The sequence below is a fragment of the Nerophis lumbriciformis genome, linkage group LG23 (assembly GCF_033978685.3).
Source record: "Nerophis lumbriciformis linkage group LG23, RoL_Nlum_v2.1, whole genome shotgun sequence".
Taxonomy (NCBI): domain Eukaryota; kingdom Metazoa; phylum Chordata; class Actinopteri; order Syngnathiformes; family Syngnathidae; genus Nerophis; species Nerophis lumbriciformis.
Genome location: NC_084570.2, coordinates 40850495 through 40869957, shown reverse-complemented (window position 1 = coordinate 40869957; position 19463 = coordinate 40850495). Strand labels below are relative to the sequence as shown.

Sequence of the window (19463 nt, the reverse complement as noted above, 5' to 3'; positions counted from 1 at the left end):
ATCTTCTTCCGCTTATCCGAAGTTGGGTCGCGGGGGCAGCAGCCTAAGCAAATAATCCCAGACTTTCCTCTCCCCAGCCACTTCGTGCAGCCCTTCCTGGGGGATCCCGAGGTGTTCCCAGGCCAGCCGGGAGACATAGTCTTCCCAACGTGTCCTGGGTCTTCCCCGTGGCCTCCTACCGGTCGGACGTGCCCTAAACACCTCCCTCGGGAGGCTTTCGGGTGGCATCCTGACCAGATGTCCGAACCACCTCATCTGGCTCCTGGAGGAGCAGCGGCTTTACTTTGACCTCCTCCCGGATGACAGAGCTTCTCACCCTATCTCTAAGAGAGAGCCCCGCCACCCGGCGGAGGAAACTCATTTTGGCCGCTTGTACCCGTGATCTTGTCCTTTCGGTCATAACCCAAAGCTCATGACCACAGGTGAGGATGGGAACGTAGATCGACCGGTAAATTGAGAGCTTTGCCTTCCGGCTCAGCTCCTTCTTCATTACAACGGATCGATTCAGCGTCCGAATTACTGAAGACGCCGCACCGATCCACTTGTCGATCTCACGATCCACTCTTCCCTCAATCGTGAACAAGACTCTGAGGTACTTGAACTCCTACACTTGGGGCAAGATCTCCTCCCCAACCTGGAGATGGCACTCCACCCTTTTCCGGGCGAGAACCATGGACTTGGACTTTCATTTCATTTATTCAATTGGGACAGTCCACATTAATCAACACTTGAATAAACAGTGTAAATGCATAAATGCTCATTTTCAGCCGGAGTCCCAAGGCAGGATTCTTAAATAACACAGACTTTAAAACCACGATGACAGAAATAAGAACCAAATAAATAAGACATGATAAAACAGACAAGACAAGAAGTTGCAATACACATTTACAAGACAATAGACCAGGACAGACAATTCACTCACGGCTTCAAATACGCTGGCTAGAAGCCCGCTGGAATTAACCTGACTCTCACCAGACCCTTGTAGATCTGGCGAGAGTCAGGTTACACTGGAACGGGCTGGAGTCTGGAAACAGTGCTTAATAGTAAATGGGTTCTACTTGTATAGCGCTTTTCTACCTTCAAGGTACTCAAAGCGCTTTGACACTATTTCCACATTCAGCCACTGATGGCGGGAGCTCATGGCCATAACCACGACCCATCAGGTGCAAGGGTGAAGTGTCTTGTACCCATTACGTCTATGTAATAGGTACCTGTCTGATTCATTTTTAGCCAATGTTTAAGTTTTTTTTTTGGAAATGTGGTTAGTTATCACAGTCTCTAATGTGGGTTGGCAACTTATTCCAGGATTGCGTTCCCCTTACAGAGGTGACCCTTAGACTGAATTTTCTTCTACGTCTTGGTGTATTCCAATCACCTCTGGACAAGGCCCGCGTTCTCCGTCTTTCACTGTTTCTCCTCTGAATGAATTCATCTAATGGTAGGGGGGGTGCAAGTGCATTTAAAACTTTGTAGATTAGACAAGCATCCATAAAGATCTGGTAGCTATCCAGATTAAGAATGTTAAGTTGTTTTTAGAATACTACAATTGTGGAAGTGCATTGGTTTCCTGTCACGGATTTTAACTGCCCTTTTGAAGAGAGACTTGATGGGTTTTAATACAGTTTCTGTTGTGTGCGTCCAAGTTGCGAAATAATAATTTATATATGAGCATATCATGGCGTGCATATAGACTTTAGTCGTCTTGGAAGTGAGGAATGGTCTTATACGATTGAACTTTGACAAATTGTATTTAATGACATTTGTGATTTTTTTAACATGCGCTTTGAATGATACATTTGTGTTAGGGATGTCCGATAATGGCTTTTTGCCGATATCCGATATTCCGATATTGTCCAACTATTTAATTACCGATACCGATAACAACCGATACCGATATCAACCGATATATACAGTCGTGGAATCAACACATTATTATGCCTAATTTGGACAACCAGGTATGGTGAAGATAAGGTACTTTAAAAAAAAAATAAAAAAATAAAATAAGATAAATAAATTTAAAAAAAATTATTGAATAAAAAAGAAAGTAAAACAATATAAAAACAGTTACATTGAAACTAATAATTAATGAAAATTACTAAAATTAACTGTTAAAGGTTAGTACTATTAGTGGACCAGCAGCACGCACAATCATGTGTGCTTACGGACTGTATCCCTTGCAGACTGTATTGATATATATTGATATATAATGTAGGAACCAGAATATTAATAACAGAAAGAAACAACCCTTTTGTGTGAATGAGTGTAAATGGGGGATGAAGGTTTTTTGGGTTGGTGCACTAATTGTAAGTGTATCTTGTGTTTTTTATGTTGATTTAATAAAAAACAAAACAAACAAAAAAAAACGATACCGATAATAAAAAAACGATACCAATAATTTCCAATCTTACATTTTATTTAACGCATTTGTCGGCCGATATCTAATTTGTGTCAAAGACCACTCGCAGATATTCAAATTTTTCTACGATATCAAGGCTCTCTCTATCAACCACTACAGACGGTTGATGACCCTCTGCTGACTTACGAGAGAAGAACACACATACAGTCTTGTTGGTATTGAGGTGTGAACAGGATTCATTGAGCCAGTGACATACCCGTGCCAGAGCTGCTGATAGTTTTGTTGCAGCTTCTTGTTTTGATTTAGCTTGGACAAATAGCACTGTATCATCAGCATATCATTGCAAATGAACACCTGGGCAGACTGCAGGTAAGTCGTTTACAGAGAGACTGAACAGAATTGGGCCCAAGACAGAGCCTTGGGGTACCCTTGTTGAACAGCTAAGGTAAGGTGACATTGACTCCCTGATCTGAACAGTCTGTTTTCTATTTGACAAGTATGATCTCACCCAGCAGAGTGCACCATCAGAGAAATGATTCCTGCTAAATTGCAGCGAGTGATTGGATACACACTTTGGAGGGACAAGTGAGTATCCAATCACAGTCTCGTTAACATCAGGCTACTTAGAGAGACTACTGTCAACAACTTGTGATCTGATTGGCTATCGCAACTGTCTATCTATCAGTGCACATTCATGTGTGCGCTGCGCTGGGCTCATCTTTGGGAGCGCGCCAGGCGCGTGTCAGTCCGGCTGCAGCAAGCAGCTGCTATCAATCGCCAGCAATCAGCGCACCTGTCACTGATCAGAGGACCTGCCTTCATAAGCCTGCCAGAACGTAGTCATCTGTTCCCGTACAGTAAACCGACTAGTCAAGCTCTTTGCGCGCTCTTTGCTCTCCGTGTTTTCTCCCGCGTCGTGTTCATTGTCTCGTGTCTTCCTTGTCGTCCCTGCAGCAGGCCTTCGTTCCCATGTTACGAGCTGTGTGTCTCGTCTTCCCGCGTTCTTTCTTCTTCCCTAGCTGCCTCTTGGATCTCGACCTCCCGCCTGGACACGGACCTCTGACGCCTCGCTATTGCCCCGACTACCTGCCTGTCTCACTTCGAGCCTGTTTTTCTCCTACGGTACTTCCGCCTCTCGATCAACACTCCGGTAACACACAACAGCTAACTCACACACACACACACACACACACACACACACACACACACACACTCACACACACACATTTTTGATTTATTAAGCACTTCATTTTATTATTTATATATATTGTGTATATATATAAATAAATAGAGCTAAAACAACATCCCTCCTGTCTGTGCCGTCTCCTCCTCCTGTACACATAACACTATCAACTCTGTGTTCTCAAATTCCTCCGCTAAGGCTCCCGGTGAGTATCCAATCACAGGACGCGTAAATGTCACGTTCAACGAGAAGGCCTTACTGACAACAACTCCTGATCTGATTGGCTATCGCATTTATCTATCAACTGTATGTGCCCGTTCACTTACAGTGCACAGACATTGTTGATTCTGAAGGCCTCTGGCATATTTCGGACAGCATGGCAACATAAGCTAGCTGAATTCTGATTGGATAAAAACTCTAAACTAAAAACAACAGCACTGGAAGGAGCATAATATGACATGAAGACAATATGAATCAGTTTACATATTTAGAGAAAGTAAATTACTTTTATCTTTAATTATGATCATGGTTTCTGGTTATGTTAGGCCAGCACAGAAGGCTTTGTTGGCCCTGATGGCACACCACTGTCACAAGTGAATCACAAGTGAATCATAACTGAATTATAAGTGAATCATAAGTGAATCACAATGGAATCATAAGTGAATCACAAGTCAATTATAAGTGAATCACAAGTGAATTCACAAGTGAATCATAACTGAATCACAAGTGAATCATAAGTGAATCACAAGTGAATCACAAGTGAATCATAACTGAATTATAAGTGAATCACAAATGAATCACAAGTGAATCACAAGTGAATCACAAATGAATTCACAAGTGAATCATAACTGAATCACAAGTGAATCATAACTGAATCATAAGTGAATCATAAGTGAAGCACAAGTGAATCACAAGTGAATCATAACTGAATTATAAGTGAATCACAAGTGAATCATGACTAAATCTCAAGTGAATCATAAGTGAATCACAAGTGAATCACAAGTGAATCACAAGTGAATAATAAGTGAATCACAAGTGAATTATAAGTGAATCACAAGTGAATTTTAACTGAATTATAAGTGAATCATAAGTGAATCACAAGTGAATCCTAACTGAATCACAAGTGATTGAGAAGTGAATCCAAAGTGAATCACAAGTGAATCATAACTGAATTATAAGTGAATCACAAGTGAATCACAAGTGAATCATAACTGAATCACAATGGAATCATAAGTGAATCACAAGTGAATCACAAGTGAAACACAAGTGAATCACAAGTGAATCATGACTAAATCTCAAGTGAATCATAAGTGAATCACAAGTGAATCACAAGTGAATAATAAGTGAATCACAAGTGAATTATAAGTGAATCACAAGTGAATTTTAACTGAATTATAAGTGAATCATAAGTGAATCACAAGTGAATCCTAACTGAATCACAAGTGATTGAGAAGTGAATCCAAAGTGAATCACAAGTGAATCATAACTGAATTACAAGTGAATCACAAGTGAATCATAACTGAATTATAAGTGAATCACAAGTGAATCATAACTGAATCACAATGGAATCATAAGTGAATCACAAGTGAATTACAAGTGAAACACAAGTGAATCATATGTGAATCACAAGTGAATCATAACTGAATCACAAGTGAATCACAAGTGAATCACAAGTGAATTATAAGTGAATCACAAGTGAATCACAAGTGAATCATAACTGAATTATAAGTGAATCACAAGTGAATCCCAAGTGATTGAGAAGTGAATCAAAAGTGAATCCCAAGTGATTGAGAAGTGAATCAAAAGTGAATCCCAAGTGTCCGTGTGACAAATAAGAAGTTGTGCTTACAGTTTTGGGGTTCCTGGAAGTGGGGTCTTGGACATAGTGGGTGGTCTGGCCGCTCCTCTGCACCTCGCTGCTCTGTTTGCCCACAGACTCCCGGTCCTTCTTGGAGCCCACACAGCCCATGATGGCGGCACCTGTCAATCATACATATGTCACAACGTGTTGAGTCGTCAAATAGGCAGGGCTTCTGAAAGGTTCCCACTACTCACATATCAACACTGAATTATTCATCTTTATTTGTATCATATTCAATAATCATGTCCAACATATTACAGTTCAACAACTTTGTTAATCATAATGATTTGTATCAAATTGCAAAAATAAATACTAATCAAGTATTCTGCAAAAGGGACTCATAAATGAAATTAATAAATTGTAATGAATTAATAATGAATAATAATACCATATATACGTATCTTAAATAAATTGTAAACACAATTTATTACATTCAAATATTTGTATGTAGTATCTTTTTGCACTTATTTGAATGTGTCATTGTTATTATAGTATTTGATTCATTCTGCTATGTTAAAATGTACTACATGTGAATAATATAAATACAGTCAATTATACGGCATTATTCCCATGTGAATCCTATAAATACAGTCTATTATACATTCAAGTACAGTCAAAAAGGAACACATGTATTATACTTACTAAGTGCACAATTTAAGTGCACTTAAGTACGCACATTAAATGCATTTGTAATGTGCACAAGTTAAGTGTGCAAAGTAAGTGTACTTATAAGTACAAACATTGAGTGCAAATAATAACTGCAAAATTTAAGTTAAGTTAAGTGCGCAAAATAATACTTAGTACATGATATAGGTGCACTCAAGTACATATATTAAGTGAACAAGTTAAGTGTGCAAATACGTGTATTTACTTAGTGCAGAAATTATGTGCACTTAAGTTAACACCTTAAGTGCACAAGTTGAGTTACTAAGTGCACTATTTAAGTGTACTTAAGTATACACGTTAAGTGCACATAGTAAGTATGCATAATAAGTGCACTTACTAAGTGCATAATTTAAGTACACACAGTAAGTGCACATGTTCAGTGCACAAATGAAGTGTACAAAATAAATGCACTTACTAAGTGCACAATTTAAGTGTACCTAAGTACACACAATAAGTACACGTGTTAAGTGCACAAGTTGAGCAAAAAGATAGCTCTTACTAAGTGCTCAATTTAAGTGCACATAAGTAAACACGTTAAGTGTTCAAAATAAGTGAACTTACTGAGTGCATGAAAGAAGTGCACTTAATAAGTGCACAATTTAAGTGTACATCAGTACACACAATAAGTACACGTGTTAAGTGCACAAGTTGAGCAAAAAGAAAGCTCTTACTAAGTGCTCAATTAAAGTGCACATAGGTACACACGTTAGGTGCAGAAGTTAAGTGTGCAAAATAAGTTACTTTGTGTGTGAAAACAATGCACTAACCAAGTGGAAATTGTACTTGTGCTTAAGTACACACATTAAGTGCACATATTACGTGCACTTAAAAAGATCCAACTTTCTAAGGGAGAGAAGCAGGCTACATTCTGGACTGGACTGTCAGACCACCATTTTGGTTAAAACAACAAAATAATCTAAATCAAAGTCCTTTGTAGACAAAAATATGCTGAAAAGTCCTTTAAGGTAATGACAATGCAACAAAAACGAAGTAAACCAAAACATATTCAAATGGACTCTTAGGAGTTCACTTCTGGCCATTTTTTACAAAATAATCTAAATCACCATTTGAGTACAAAATGATCTAAATAAAAGTTATTTGTACATAAAAAAGATGCTATAGATTCCTGTCAAATTTGGCTTAACTCAAGCAATTTTAGGATGACTTTAAGTAAAGACGCAGACTAAATTCTAGACTGGGCTGTCAGAAGAACATTTTAGTACAAAATAATCTAAATCAAAGTCCTTTTTACACAAAAAGATGCTAAACAGTCCTGTCAAATCTAACTTAACTAAAGAATATTTAAAAGGACTCTAAGGGAGAGACAGACACTAAATTCTAGGAGTTAACTTCTGGACTGGACTGTCAGACGTATTTTATGTACAAAACAATCTAAATCTCCATTTCATATATATATATATATATATATATATATATATATATATATATATATATATATATATATATATATATATATATATATATATATATATATATATATATATATATACATATATATACATATATATATACCTGTTCTAACATGATTCAATTTAAAAGAATGTTTAACAAAGAAATACTGAAGAAGTACGAGGAGGAAAGAGAGTGATGCCCTCAGCACAGAGCCATGGGAGAAAGAGAGGTGTATGGTCAGAGAGTGTTTGGGCCTGTGTGTGTGTGAGTGTGTGTGTGTGTGTGTATGTGTGTGTGTATGTGTGTGTGTGTGGGTGTTTTGTCTCGTCTTGTCTTGTCTCATAGTAACAGTGGTACTATTGTATTGTTAGTGTACAGGAGCTTTTCTTGTTTTTGTTTGTATAGTATTGTTCTTGTATTATATTGTTTATGTTGAATGTGGAATGAGTGAGAGTGGTTGGGATATTATAAGCATCTGCTTCATCCAACCCCTTTTCAAGCCTTGCATAAATGTCCCTACCAAAATGTAAAAAAAAATGTGTGTTGTTGTACTGTGCAGGTTTGAAATAAATAATTCAATCAATCAATCATATATACAAAACCCACAACCAGTGAAGTTGGCACGTTGTGTAAATAGTAAATAAAAAAAGACTGCAATGATTAGCAAATCCTTTTCAACTTATATTCAATTGAATAGACTGCAAAGAGAATATATTTAATGTTCGAACTGGAAAACATTGTTATTTTTTGCAAATATTAGCTCATTTGGAATTTGATGCCTCCAACATGTTTCAAAAAAGCTGGCACAAGTGGCAAAAAAGACTGAGAAAATTGAGAAATGCTCATCAAAGACTTATTTGGAACATCCCACAGGTGAACAGGCTAATTGGGAACAGGTGGGTGCCATGATTGGGTATAAAAGCAGCTTCCATGAAATGCTCAGTCATTCACAAACAAGTATGGGGCGAGGGTCACCACTTTGTCAACAAATGTCTGAGCAAATTGTTTAAGAACAACATTTCTCAAGCAGCTATTGCAAGGGATTTAGGGATTTCACAATCTACGCTCCGTAATATGATCAAAAGCTTCAGAGAATATGGTGAAATGCACGTAAGCAGCAAGGCTGAAAACCAACATTGAATGCCAGTGACCTTCAATCCCTCAGACGACACTGCATCAAAAAGCGACATCAGTGTGTAAAGGATATCACCACATGGGCTCAGGAACATTTCAGAAAACCACTGTCAGTAACAACAGTTGGTCGCTACATCTGTAAGTGCAAGTTAAAACTCTACTATACAAATCCAAAGCCATTTATCAACAACACCCAGAAACGCCGCCGGCTTCGCTGGGCCCGAGCTCATCTAAGATGGACTGATACAAAGTGGAAAAGTGTTCTGTGGTCTGACGAGTCCACATTTCAAATTGTTTTTGGAAACTTTGGACGTTGTGTCCTCCGGATCAAAGAGGAAAAGAACCATCCGGATTGTTATAGGCACAAAGTTAAAAGCCAGCATCTGTGATGGTATGGGGGTGTATTAGTGCCCAAGACATGGGAAACTTACACATCTGTGAAGGCACCATTATTGCAAAAAGGTACATACAGGTTTTGGAGCAACATATGTTGCCATCCAAGCAACGTTATCATGGACGCCCCTGCTTATTTCAGACAATGGCAAGCCACGTGTTACAACAGCGTGGCTTCATAGTAAAAGAGTGCGGGTACCAGACTGACCTACCTGTACTCCAGACCTGTCTCCCGTTGAAAATATGAAGCCTAAAATACCACAAGGGAGACCCCGGACTGTTGAACAACTTAAGCTGCACATCAAGCAAGAATGGGAAATAATTCCACTTCAAAAATTGGTCTCCTCAGTTCCCAAACCTTTACTGAGTGTTGTTAAAAGGAAAGGCCATGTAACACAGTGGTAAAAATGCCCCTGTGACAACTTTTTTGCACTGTGTTGCTGCCATTAAATTATAAGTTAATGATTATTTGCACACACAAAAAAGAAGTTTCTCAGTGTGAACATTAAATATCTTGTCTTTGCAGTCTATTCAATTGAATATAAGTTGAAAAGGATTTGCAAATCATTGTATTCCGTTTTTATTTACCATTTACACAACGTGCCAACTTCACTGTCTTTGGGTTTTGTATACATATATATATATATATATATATATATATATATATATATATATATATATATATATGTCACATGATATGATACCCCGAGGACAAATATATGCCTTATGGCGTCCATTGACAGTCAGCTGACTCAGCATATCATATCTGGAATGCTGGCGTTCAATGACTGCATTTGTTTACTTTCCACCCTGTAGGCCACACTTATTTGCACATGCATCTTGTCTGCAGGCGACTAGACGGGATGTGGAGAAAGGAAGGCCGTTGTCTTCGGGGGAATTCCCAACGAAGCAGAGAACAATCTGCCAACACGGGGATAAAAAAGACATTGGAGAGAGTAAAATGGCTAATTAGCATGTTAGCGCTTGTTGTTTTGTTGACACTACTTTGTGTAATTAGTTAAATAATAATAATGATAAATGGGTTGTACTTGTATAGCGCTTTTCTACCTTCAAGGTACTCAAAGCGCTTTGACACTACTTCCACATTTACCCATTCACACACACATTCACACACTGATGGAGGGAGCTGCCATGCAAGGCGCTACCAGCACCCATCAGGAGCAAGGGTGAAGTGTCTTGCTCAGGACACAACGGACATGACGAGGTGTTACTAGTAAACACAAGTTACTAACAACTTCATACTAATATCATTTAACGCCACGATTACAATAAACAGTCACATGACCTGGCCGACATTATATATATATATATATATATATATATATATATATATATATATATATATATATATATATATATATATATTATACATGTACACATACATATATATGAATATATGTATATGTGTAGATATGTATTTATTTATGTGTGTATATATGTATATCTATATATACACACAGTACACATAGTTTTATATTCTTAAAAATATATAGTATATATTATAATGTAAATATAATTATACATATATATAAATAATACATATAATATATATATATAAAATTACATGTATGCATATATATATATTTTTTTTTTTCCACATTATTTTGTGAAAAAATAATGTGAGCCTATCTCAGCCTCCAGCAACCCCCACGACCTCGAAAGGGACAAGTGGTAGAAAATGGATGGATGGATATATAATACGAAGGTCCTGAGTAGTCGTGAGTTCAATCCCAGGCTCGGGATCTTTCTGTGTGGAGTTTGCATGTTCTCCTCGTGACTGCGTGAGTTCCTTCCGGGTACTCCGGCTTCCTCCCACCTCCAAAGACATGCACCTGGGGATAGGTTGATTGGCAACACTAAATGATCCCTAGTGTGTGAATGTGAGTGTAAATGTTGTCTGTCTATCTGTGTTGGCCCTGTGATAAGGTGGCGACTTGTCCAGGGTGTACCCCGCCTTCTGCCGAATGCAGCTGAGATAGGCTCCAGCACTCCCCGCAACCCCAAAAGGGACAAGCGGTAGAAAATGGATGGATATATATATATATATATATATATATTTATATATATATATATATATATATATATATATATATATATATATATATATATATATATATACACACATTTATTTATTAATTAATTAATTTATTTATTTATTTACCAGAAGGAGTTTTTCTAACCTGTAACTTGTTTTGAAAAAGTCACAATATAATTATTATACTAATTAATACATTGCGAGAATCGGTTGGAATGGGAGAATGGATCCCGAGGTGCCCAAAGATCCACACTCCTCGTAAGCGCGTTTGAGAGGGTTTGTTTACGTTGACGAAAGAGTGCTTGTGTCCATTTTGTGCCGAGCATAATAAACATTTGCATAAAGCACACCGATATTGCATTTCTTATTAAATGTACTTACTGAATGTGACAAACTTCTATCGATCTGTGATTAATCGCGACTGCCATCAGACTGTTGAACCCAATAAAATCTGGAAAATAACAACATGACATAACATGATACACGGTGCAATGTGTGTGCAACATTATAATATCATTTATTACTGTTTTACCACCGTTTTACTGCCTTTCCCACTGTTTACTGTCCTATTCGTCAGCATTTTTAACCATATAAAACTACATCTTAAACCTGGTTTATTTCATTTTATTATGATTTTATGTTTTAATCGGGGTTTGGAAATACAACATAAATTTGTAATGTTCAAATGAAAAATAAATACATTTAAATCTTAATCGCTAGAAAATGTGACAAATCACAATGAAATATTCAGAAAAAAAAATTATGGAAAAAAACATTTTTTATTTGTCAGTTAATTTGAAAATATGACTTTTAAAATTTTATTGACGCATTAAAGATGGCACTTTCCTTATCAAACATTTTTATGATGGCCAACAACTCAGTGACAGTTCATCTTCTCAGGTGACAAGACCACAGACTTGGATCTATTTTAGAGTAGTCCGTGTACAGCTTGTGTTGCAGTGTAGATGACCCACCCACTGAAAATTAGTCAACACACATCCCTTACTATCGGGCAACACAAGTGGGTCAAGCATGACAAGTTGCACACAGACTACTCTTAAACGAAACAGGGTTTACTTTATGGAGTTGAGGAGACACTTCCTGGAAGGTTGGACATGATCGTCAGCACATGAGGAGTGTTAGCAAGTTAGCAAACAGCAGAGGAGGAGCTAAGATGCTAAATTTATGTCCATCAACACAGCAGAGAAAATATAATTTGTTTGGAAAAAGATTATTTGTTTTTGTTTGAAAACAGACCCGTATTATAATATTAATAATGATAATAATAATAATAATTTAAAAAATAATACTATATAATATATATATATATATATATATATATATATATATATTAATAATACTATACTTCAGCTCCGCCTTCAACTCCCTACAGAAGCATCTACTGATCCGGAAACTACACCAGCTCAACATCCCCCCTCAGCTGATCCACCTCACCCACAACTTCCTCACCGACCGATTGCAGTGAGGGTGAGCTCAAACACATCCCCGATGCTTGCCATCAACACCGGGGTCCCACAGGGATGTGTGTTGAGCCCTTTCCTGTACACACTCTACACCAATGACTGCCGTAGCATCTCACCCACCACAACATACTTCAAATACTCAGATGACACAGCCATTCCCGCACTCCTCTCCAACAGTCAATCCATCCTGGACTATCATAACACAGTCAAACATTTCACAGAGTCATGCACAGCCAGTTATCTGGAAATCAATGTCAATAAAACAAAATAAATATGGTTCAACCCCCCCTCACCTCAGAACCCCATCATCATAAACACACAAACAGTAAAAACAGTTGACACTCTTAAATACCTGGGCGTAACCTTGGACAATAAACTCACCTTTGATCAGCACACCACGGACATTCAAAAAAGAGGTCAACAAAGACTGTCAGCCATCCGAAAACTTAAAGGACTATACGTTGCACCTCATCTCCTGTTATTACTTTACCAAAGCATTGTTCAACCCATCCTTCTGTACTGTTCCACATGTTTTTTCACCATGCTTTCTGGACCAAACTCACACGCATTACAAACATAGCAGCTAAAATCATCGGCCTACCCACACCCAACATTTCAGACTTAAACCTCAGGTCCATCACCCGACTGGCAAAAACAATAGTCCAGGATATCACTCACCCACTACACCAATACATCATCCCACTACCATCAGGGTGCAGGTACAGAACTATCAAATTCCGGAGGGCCCGCCTCAGGAAAAGCCTTATCCCTGCAGCTATAGCCGCCCTTAACAGCAGGCCCGGCCGACCTGTCTGACAAGCCTGTAAATGTGTGTTAGTCATGTATGATGTCTTTTTGTTATTTTTTTTATTTTTTTTTGTGTGATGTGTAATGTCTACTGTTTAAATGTACGGCAGTGACAATGAATTTCCCCAAGGGGACCAATAAATCTAAATCTAATCTAAAAATCTAAATCTAATCTATAAATAATAATAGTAATATAAATAAAAACAAGAAAACAATAAATAATAATATAAATAATAATGATGATGATAATAATAATAATAATAATAATAATAATAATAATAATAATAACAATAATACTAAAACAATAATTATAATAATGAAAAAATAATTATGAGAGTGATATAAATCATATTAATAATATTACTAGTAATATAAGTAATAATAATAATAATAATAAATAATAATAGTAATACAAATCAAAAATAATAATAATACAAGAATAATTATAATACTAATATATATCATATCAATAATGGTAATAATAATAATAGTAATAATGATGATAATAATAATGATGATATTAATAATAATAATAGAAATAATAATGATAATAAGGGACGGCGTGGCGCAGTGGAAGAATGGCCGTGCGCGACCCGAGGGTCCCTGGTTCAATACCCACCTAGTACCAACTTCGTCATGTCCGTTGTGTCCTGAGCAAGACACTTCACCCTTGCTCCTGATGGGTGCTGGTTAGCGCCTTGCATGGCAGCTCCCTCCATCAGTGTGTGAATGTGTGTGTGAATGGGTAAATGTGGAAGTAGTGTCAAAGCGCTTTGAGTACCTTGAAGGTAGAAAAGCGCTATACAAGTACAACCCATTTATAATAATAATATAAGTAATAATAATAATAATACGAATAATAATCATAACAATATAAATAATAATAGTAATAAAAATGCTACTACTAATAATATTGATAATAGTAATAATAATGACAATGATAATAATAATAATAATATAATTCATAAAATAAATACTAATATTAATACTAATAACAATAATAATAACAATAATCATAATAATCATAATAAAGACAATATTAATAATAATAATAATAGGATATAATAGACTTTATTTATAAATATGTTGTTACAGTGCAGGTTTTTACATACAGTAACAGAAGTAAAGCGAAATGAAAACAAAAAGTAATAAATACTACGTATTTCTCACTAACATGTATAAATAAAAGATAAAATATAACAATGAAACAAAAAAAAATCACAAAGATCCATACTACACGCCACAAAATAATAACAATAAAAATATAATCGGGGTGAACAGGTAACTTGAAACTTGAGTCACAGCTTTTCTTCCTGTCACTCACCTCCTAAGACCATGGAAGCAGTCAGCAAGTACTGTAAGTGTCGAACAGCTAAAAATATATATGATATCCTTTTTTTAAAGACAATTATTTTTACACTATAAAAACCTAATTAAAAAAAAAAAATTATATATTAATAAATTATTTGCATATTTTTCTGGCATTTTAAAGTCACATATAAGCGTGTGTTCTATTCATTTGCAAATAAAATACTCATAATTTTTCCTGTTACTTTATATTGTGAAAAATTTCCTTTCCATTCGCACGTTAACATAAAACATTGCATGATTTCTATTTGCGACATTTGGGGCAGCGTCAGAAGGAAATCAAACCAAGGTTTCTGCTGTGATGTAATATCGGCTTCTTCTTTTTTTTTCTTCTTTTTTTTTTTGTTTGTTGCTGTTGACAACACACAGAAGGATCTTTTCAAATGAAGAATAATCAAGAATAAATCCTTGGAGGATTAAAGCAGCTGTGAAGTTGTGTTGATACACTTCACGAACACTTATTCACGTATCATTTGGCCTTTTTTCGTAAAATTGTAAATATTATGACACTAACTCTTGTAAAAAAAATTATCTGCAATGTTATAAATAAATTTGTTGGCCTATTTTGGGTTATGACTTCATTCTTGTAAAATTACAACTTCTTGTCTATTTTTTGTTAAATTTTGGTGATTTATTTTCTGACCACTCTTAGAAATAGTTTTTCTTCTAATATAAAAACATATTTTTGGTAAAATTTACCTTTTGTTGTAAAATTAGTATACTATGTCTTTTTTTTCCAAAATGTTGACTTTTTATTGTAAAACATTTATTTTATTTTTATTGTTTGTTATATTATGACATTACTGTTGTAATACTAAGATTTTTTTTGTAAAAACGATGATTCTATTCATGTAAAATTGACTTCATTTTGGAGTATGATCTAATTCTGTTAAACTTATTTTCTTATACTATTTTTGAGGAACATTTTTGATGACTTATTTCCTTATAATAATGTGACTACTGTTAAAAATATATTTCTTTATTTTAATATATTAACATTATAGTAGTAAAATGCACCTTTTGTTGTAAAAAGATGTCTATTTTTCTTTCAAAATTGTGACTTTTTAATGTACAATTTTGATATATTTTTTTAACATGATTTTGTTTTATTATAATTATCATTTTAATTATAATTATATTATAATTATAATTATAGCTGGGTTTTTTTTTAACCAGTGTGCCCTTACTAAATGCTGAATATTTTTTCTCCAAATATAAACTGGGGGCATCATTGGGTTAAAAAAATTTGGCCGGGGGCCAGGCTGTATATATATATATATATATATATATATATATATATATATATATATATATATATATATATATATATATACAGCCTGTATATATATATTTTGCACTTACTTATATATATATATATATATATATATATATATATATATATATATATATATATATATATATATATATATATATATATATATATATATATATATATACCGTACATATATGAATGAATGAATGAATGGGTTATACTTGTATAGCGCTTTTCTACCTTCAAGGTACTCAAAGCGCTTTGACAGTATTTCCACATTCACCCATTCACACACTGATGGCGGGAGCTGCCATGCAAGGCGCTAACCAGCAGCCATCAGGAGCAAGGGGTGAAGTGTCTTGCCCAAGGACACAACGGACGTGACTAGGATGGTAGAAGGTGGGGATTGGACCCCAGTAACCAGCAACCCTCCGATTGCTGGCACGGCCACTCTACCAACTTCGCCATGCCGTCCCATATACATTGTCTTTATAATCCGTTTTGTCATTTAACATCAATTAACATTAATATTCATCAACCTTTAACATTGTCACGTTATCGATGGGAAAATTCATTTTCAGACAATATGGTTTGCCTGAGCGGCTAGGAGACACCAAGAATAACAAGCGGTAGAAAATGGATTAGAAAGGAAAGATTAAAAAAATAAATAAATAAATAAAAATACTTTTTTTTTTACTTGGGACGTCCTGTGGGCCGGATTTTGGATGCTGGGGGGCTAAATCCGGCCCGCGGGCCGTAGTTTGGGGACCCCTGCTCTAAATAATATTATTATTCACTCCAATTGTTACTGAACGATATTTGTACGTTTGAATCAGTTTATAATAATAGTAAAAAAAAGCAATAATATTACAACATTTGTAAGTATTTTTAAAAATCGTATATATATTTTTTTAAATTATTTTTTACATGTATTGGATCTTTTGTCCTCGGTCAGCATCAACAGTGACGTCACAGCTGTCTCACACAAATAAAAGTCTCACCGCAGCTTGAAGCGAGTCGTCAAAAAGAAAGTCCTGCTTTGTTCAGTAGATCCTGTTGGTCGACAATAGTCCTCATTTCGTTCTAGAAGCTTCCATGAGCGACGAGGAGCGCTGAAATGCTGCTGTCCCTTCAGACGAGGAAGTTCAGAGTGCCGCGGTTAATCTTCACAGAGCTGATGGAAAAAAAAAAAAAAAAGAAAGAAAAGAGGAACCAAACGTCTGAGCATCGACTGCACTCCCCGAATAACTTGCTCCATTTTTGGACAAACTGCAATTAAAATTAAATTAAAACATTTAAAATCCCTATTAAAAAAGACGACGACGATTTTATTTTGAAATGGCCGCTTGTCGCATGATTACCGTTATGTTGCGTATAAAGACGCACTACAATATCACATGAAGGGCTGTTTGGATGGTAGTTCAGTGGTGGAATCTTCAGAAAAACACTGACGGGTGAGAACATGAATTTGAAAAATGTTTTGGACATGAACAGAGGTTTAAAAAGTTCCTTTAAAATTCAAGAAAGAGCTCTATGTGGTGTATTACGGTATTCCTACATCGAGCTATCACTGACTGACCCATTTGCTTATCACAACAATAATTATAATAATAACAATAATTATGAAAACATATGCCTAGGAAACATTTTTTAAATGCATAATTGTAATAAAGGTAATATTAGATATTGTTTTCTCAATGAATATCAGTTGTTTTATTGTTTTGCTGTGCTGTACATTAAACAATACCATCCATCCATCCATCCATCTTCTTCCGCTTATCCGAGGTCGGGTCGCGGGGGCAGCAGCTTAAGCAGGGAAGCCCAGACTTCCCTCTCCCCAGCCACTTCGTCCAGCTCCTCCCGGGGGATCCCGAGGCGTTCCCAGGCCAGCCGGGAGAGATAGTCTTCCCAGCGTGTCCTGGGTCTTCCCCGTGGCCTCCTACCGGTCGGACGTGCCCGAAACACCTTCCTAGGGAGGCGTTCGGGTGGCATCCTGACCAGATGCCCGAACCACCTCATCTGGCTCCTCTCGATGTGGAGGAGCAGCGGCTTTACTTTGAGCTCCCCCCGAATGACAGAGCTTCTCACCCTATCTCTAAGGGAGAGCCCCGCCACTCGGCGGGGGAAACTCATTTCGGCCGCTTGTACCCGTGATCTTGTCCTTTCGGTCATGACCCAAAGCTCATGACCATAGGTGAGGATGGGAACGTAGATCGACCGGTAAATCGAGAGCTTTGCCTTCCGGCTCAGCTCCTTCTTCACCACAACGGATCGATACAGCGTCCGCATTACTGAAGACGCCGCACCGATCCGCCTGTCGATCTCACGATCCACTCTTCCCCCACTCGTGAACAAGACTCCGAGGTACTTGAACTCCTCCACTTGGGGCAAGATCTCCTCCCCAACCCGGAGATGGCACTCCACTCTTTTCCGGGAGAGAACCATGGACTCGGACTTGGAGGTGCTGATTCCCATCCCAGTCGCTTCACACTCGGCTGCGAACCGATCCAGTGAGAGCTGAAGATCTTGGCCGGAGGAAGCCATCAGGACCACATCATCTGCAAATAGCAGTGACCTAATCCTGCAGCCACCAAACCAGATCCCCTCAACGCCCTGACTGCGCCTAGAAATTCTGTCCATAAAGGTTATGAACAGAATCGGTGACAAAGGGCAGCCTTGGCGGAGTCCAACCCTCACTGGAAACATGTCCGACTTACTGCCGGCAATGCGGACCAAGCTCTGACACTGATTATACAGGGAGCGAACTGCCACAATAAGACAGTCCGTTACCCCATACTCTCTGAGCACTCCCCACAGGACTTCCCGGGGTACACGGTCGAATGCCTTCTCCAAGTCCACAAAGCACATGTAGACTGGTTGGGCAAACTCCCATGCACCCTCAAGGACCCTGCCGAGAGTATAGAGCTGGTCCACAGTTCCACGACCAGGACGAAAACCACACTGTTCCTCCTGAATCCAAGGTTCGACTATCCGGCGTAGCCTCCTCTCCAGTACACCTGAATAGACCTTACCGGGAAGGCTCAGGAGTGTGATCCCACGATAGTTGGAACACACCCTCCGGTTCCCCTTCTTAAAGAGAGGAACCACCACCCCGGTCTGCCAATCCAGAGGTACCGCCCCCGATGTCCACGCGATGTTGCAGAGTCTTGTCAACCAAGACAGCCCCACAACATCCAGAGCCTTAAGGAACTCCGGGCGGATCTCATCCACCCCCGGGGCCTTGCCACCGAGGAGCTTTTTAACTACCTCGGCAACCTCAGCCCCAGAAATAGGAGAGCCCACCACAGATTCCCCAGGCCCTGCTTCCTTATAGGAAGACGTGCTGGTAGGATTGAGGAGGTCTTCGAAGTATTCCCTCCACCGATCCACAACATCCGCAGTCGAGGTCAGCAGAGCACCATCCCCACCATACACGGTGTTGACACTGCACTGCTTCCCCTTCCTGAGG

At 37.6% G+C, this 19463-nt stretch overlaps 1 protein-coding gene across 1 annotated transcript in view; it reads right to left on the bottom strand.

Annotated features, from left to right (window-relative positions):
* hck (HCK proto-oncogene, Src family tyrosine kinase) overlaps positions 1-17156 on the bottom strand; it is a 46128-nt gene extending 28972 nt beyond the window's left edge. The window contains exons 1-2 of the mRNA XM_061985536.2: positions 16996-17156; positions 5389-5519 (exon numbers count right to left, since the gene is read on the bottom strand). Coding sequence (XP_061841520.1) covers positions 5389-5508 — 120 coding nt within the window. The 5' untranslated portion in view covers positions 5509-5519; positions 16996-17156. The remainder of the gene's footprint in view (positions 1-5388; positions 5520-16995) is intronic.
* Between the last annotated feature and the right edge of the window lie 2307 nt (positions 17157-19463).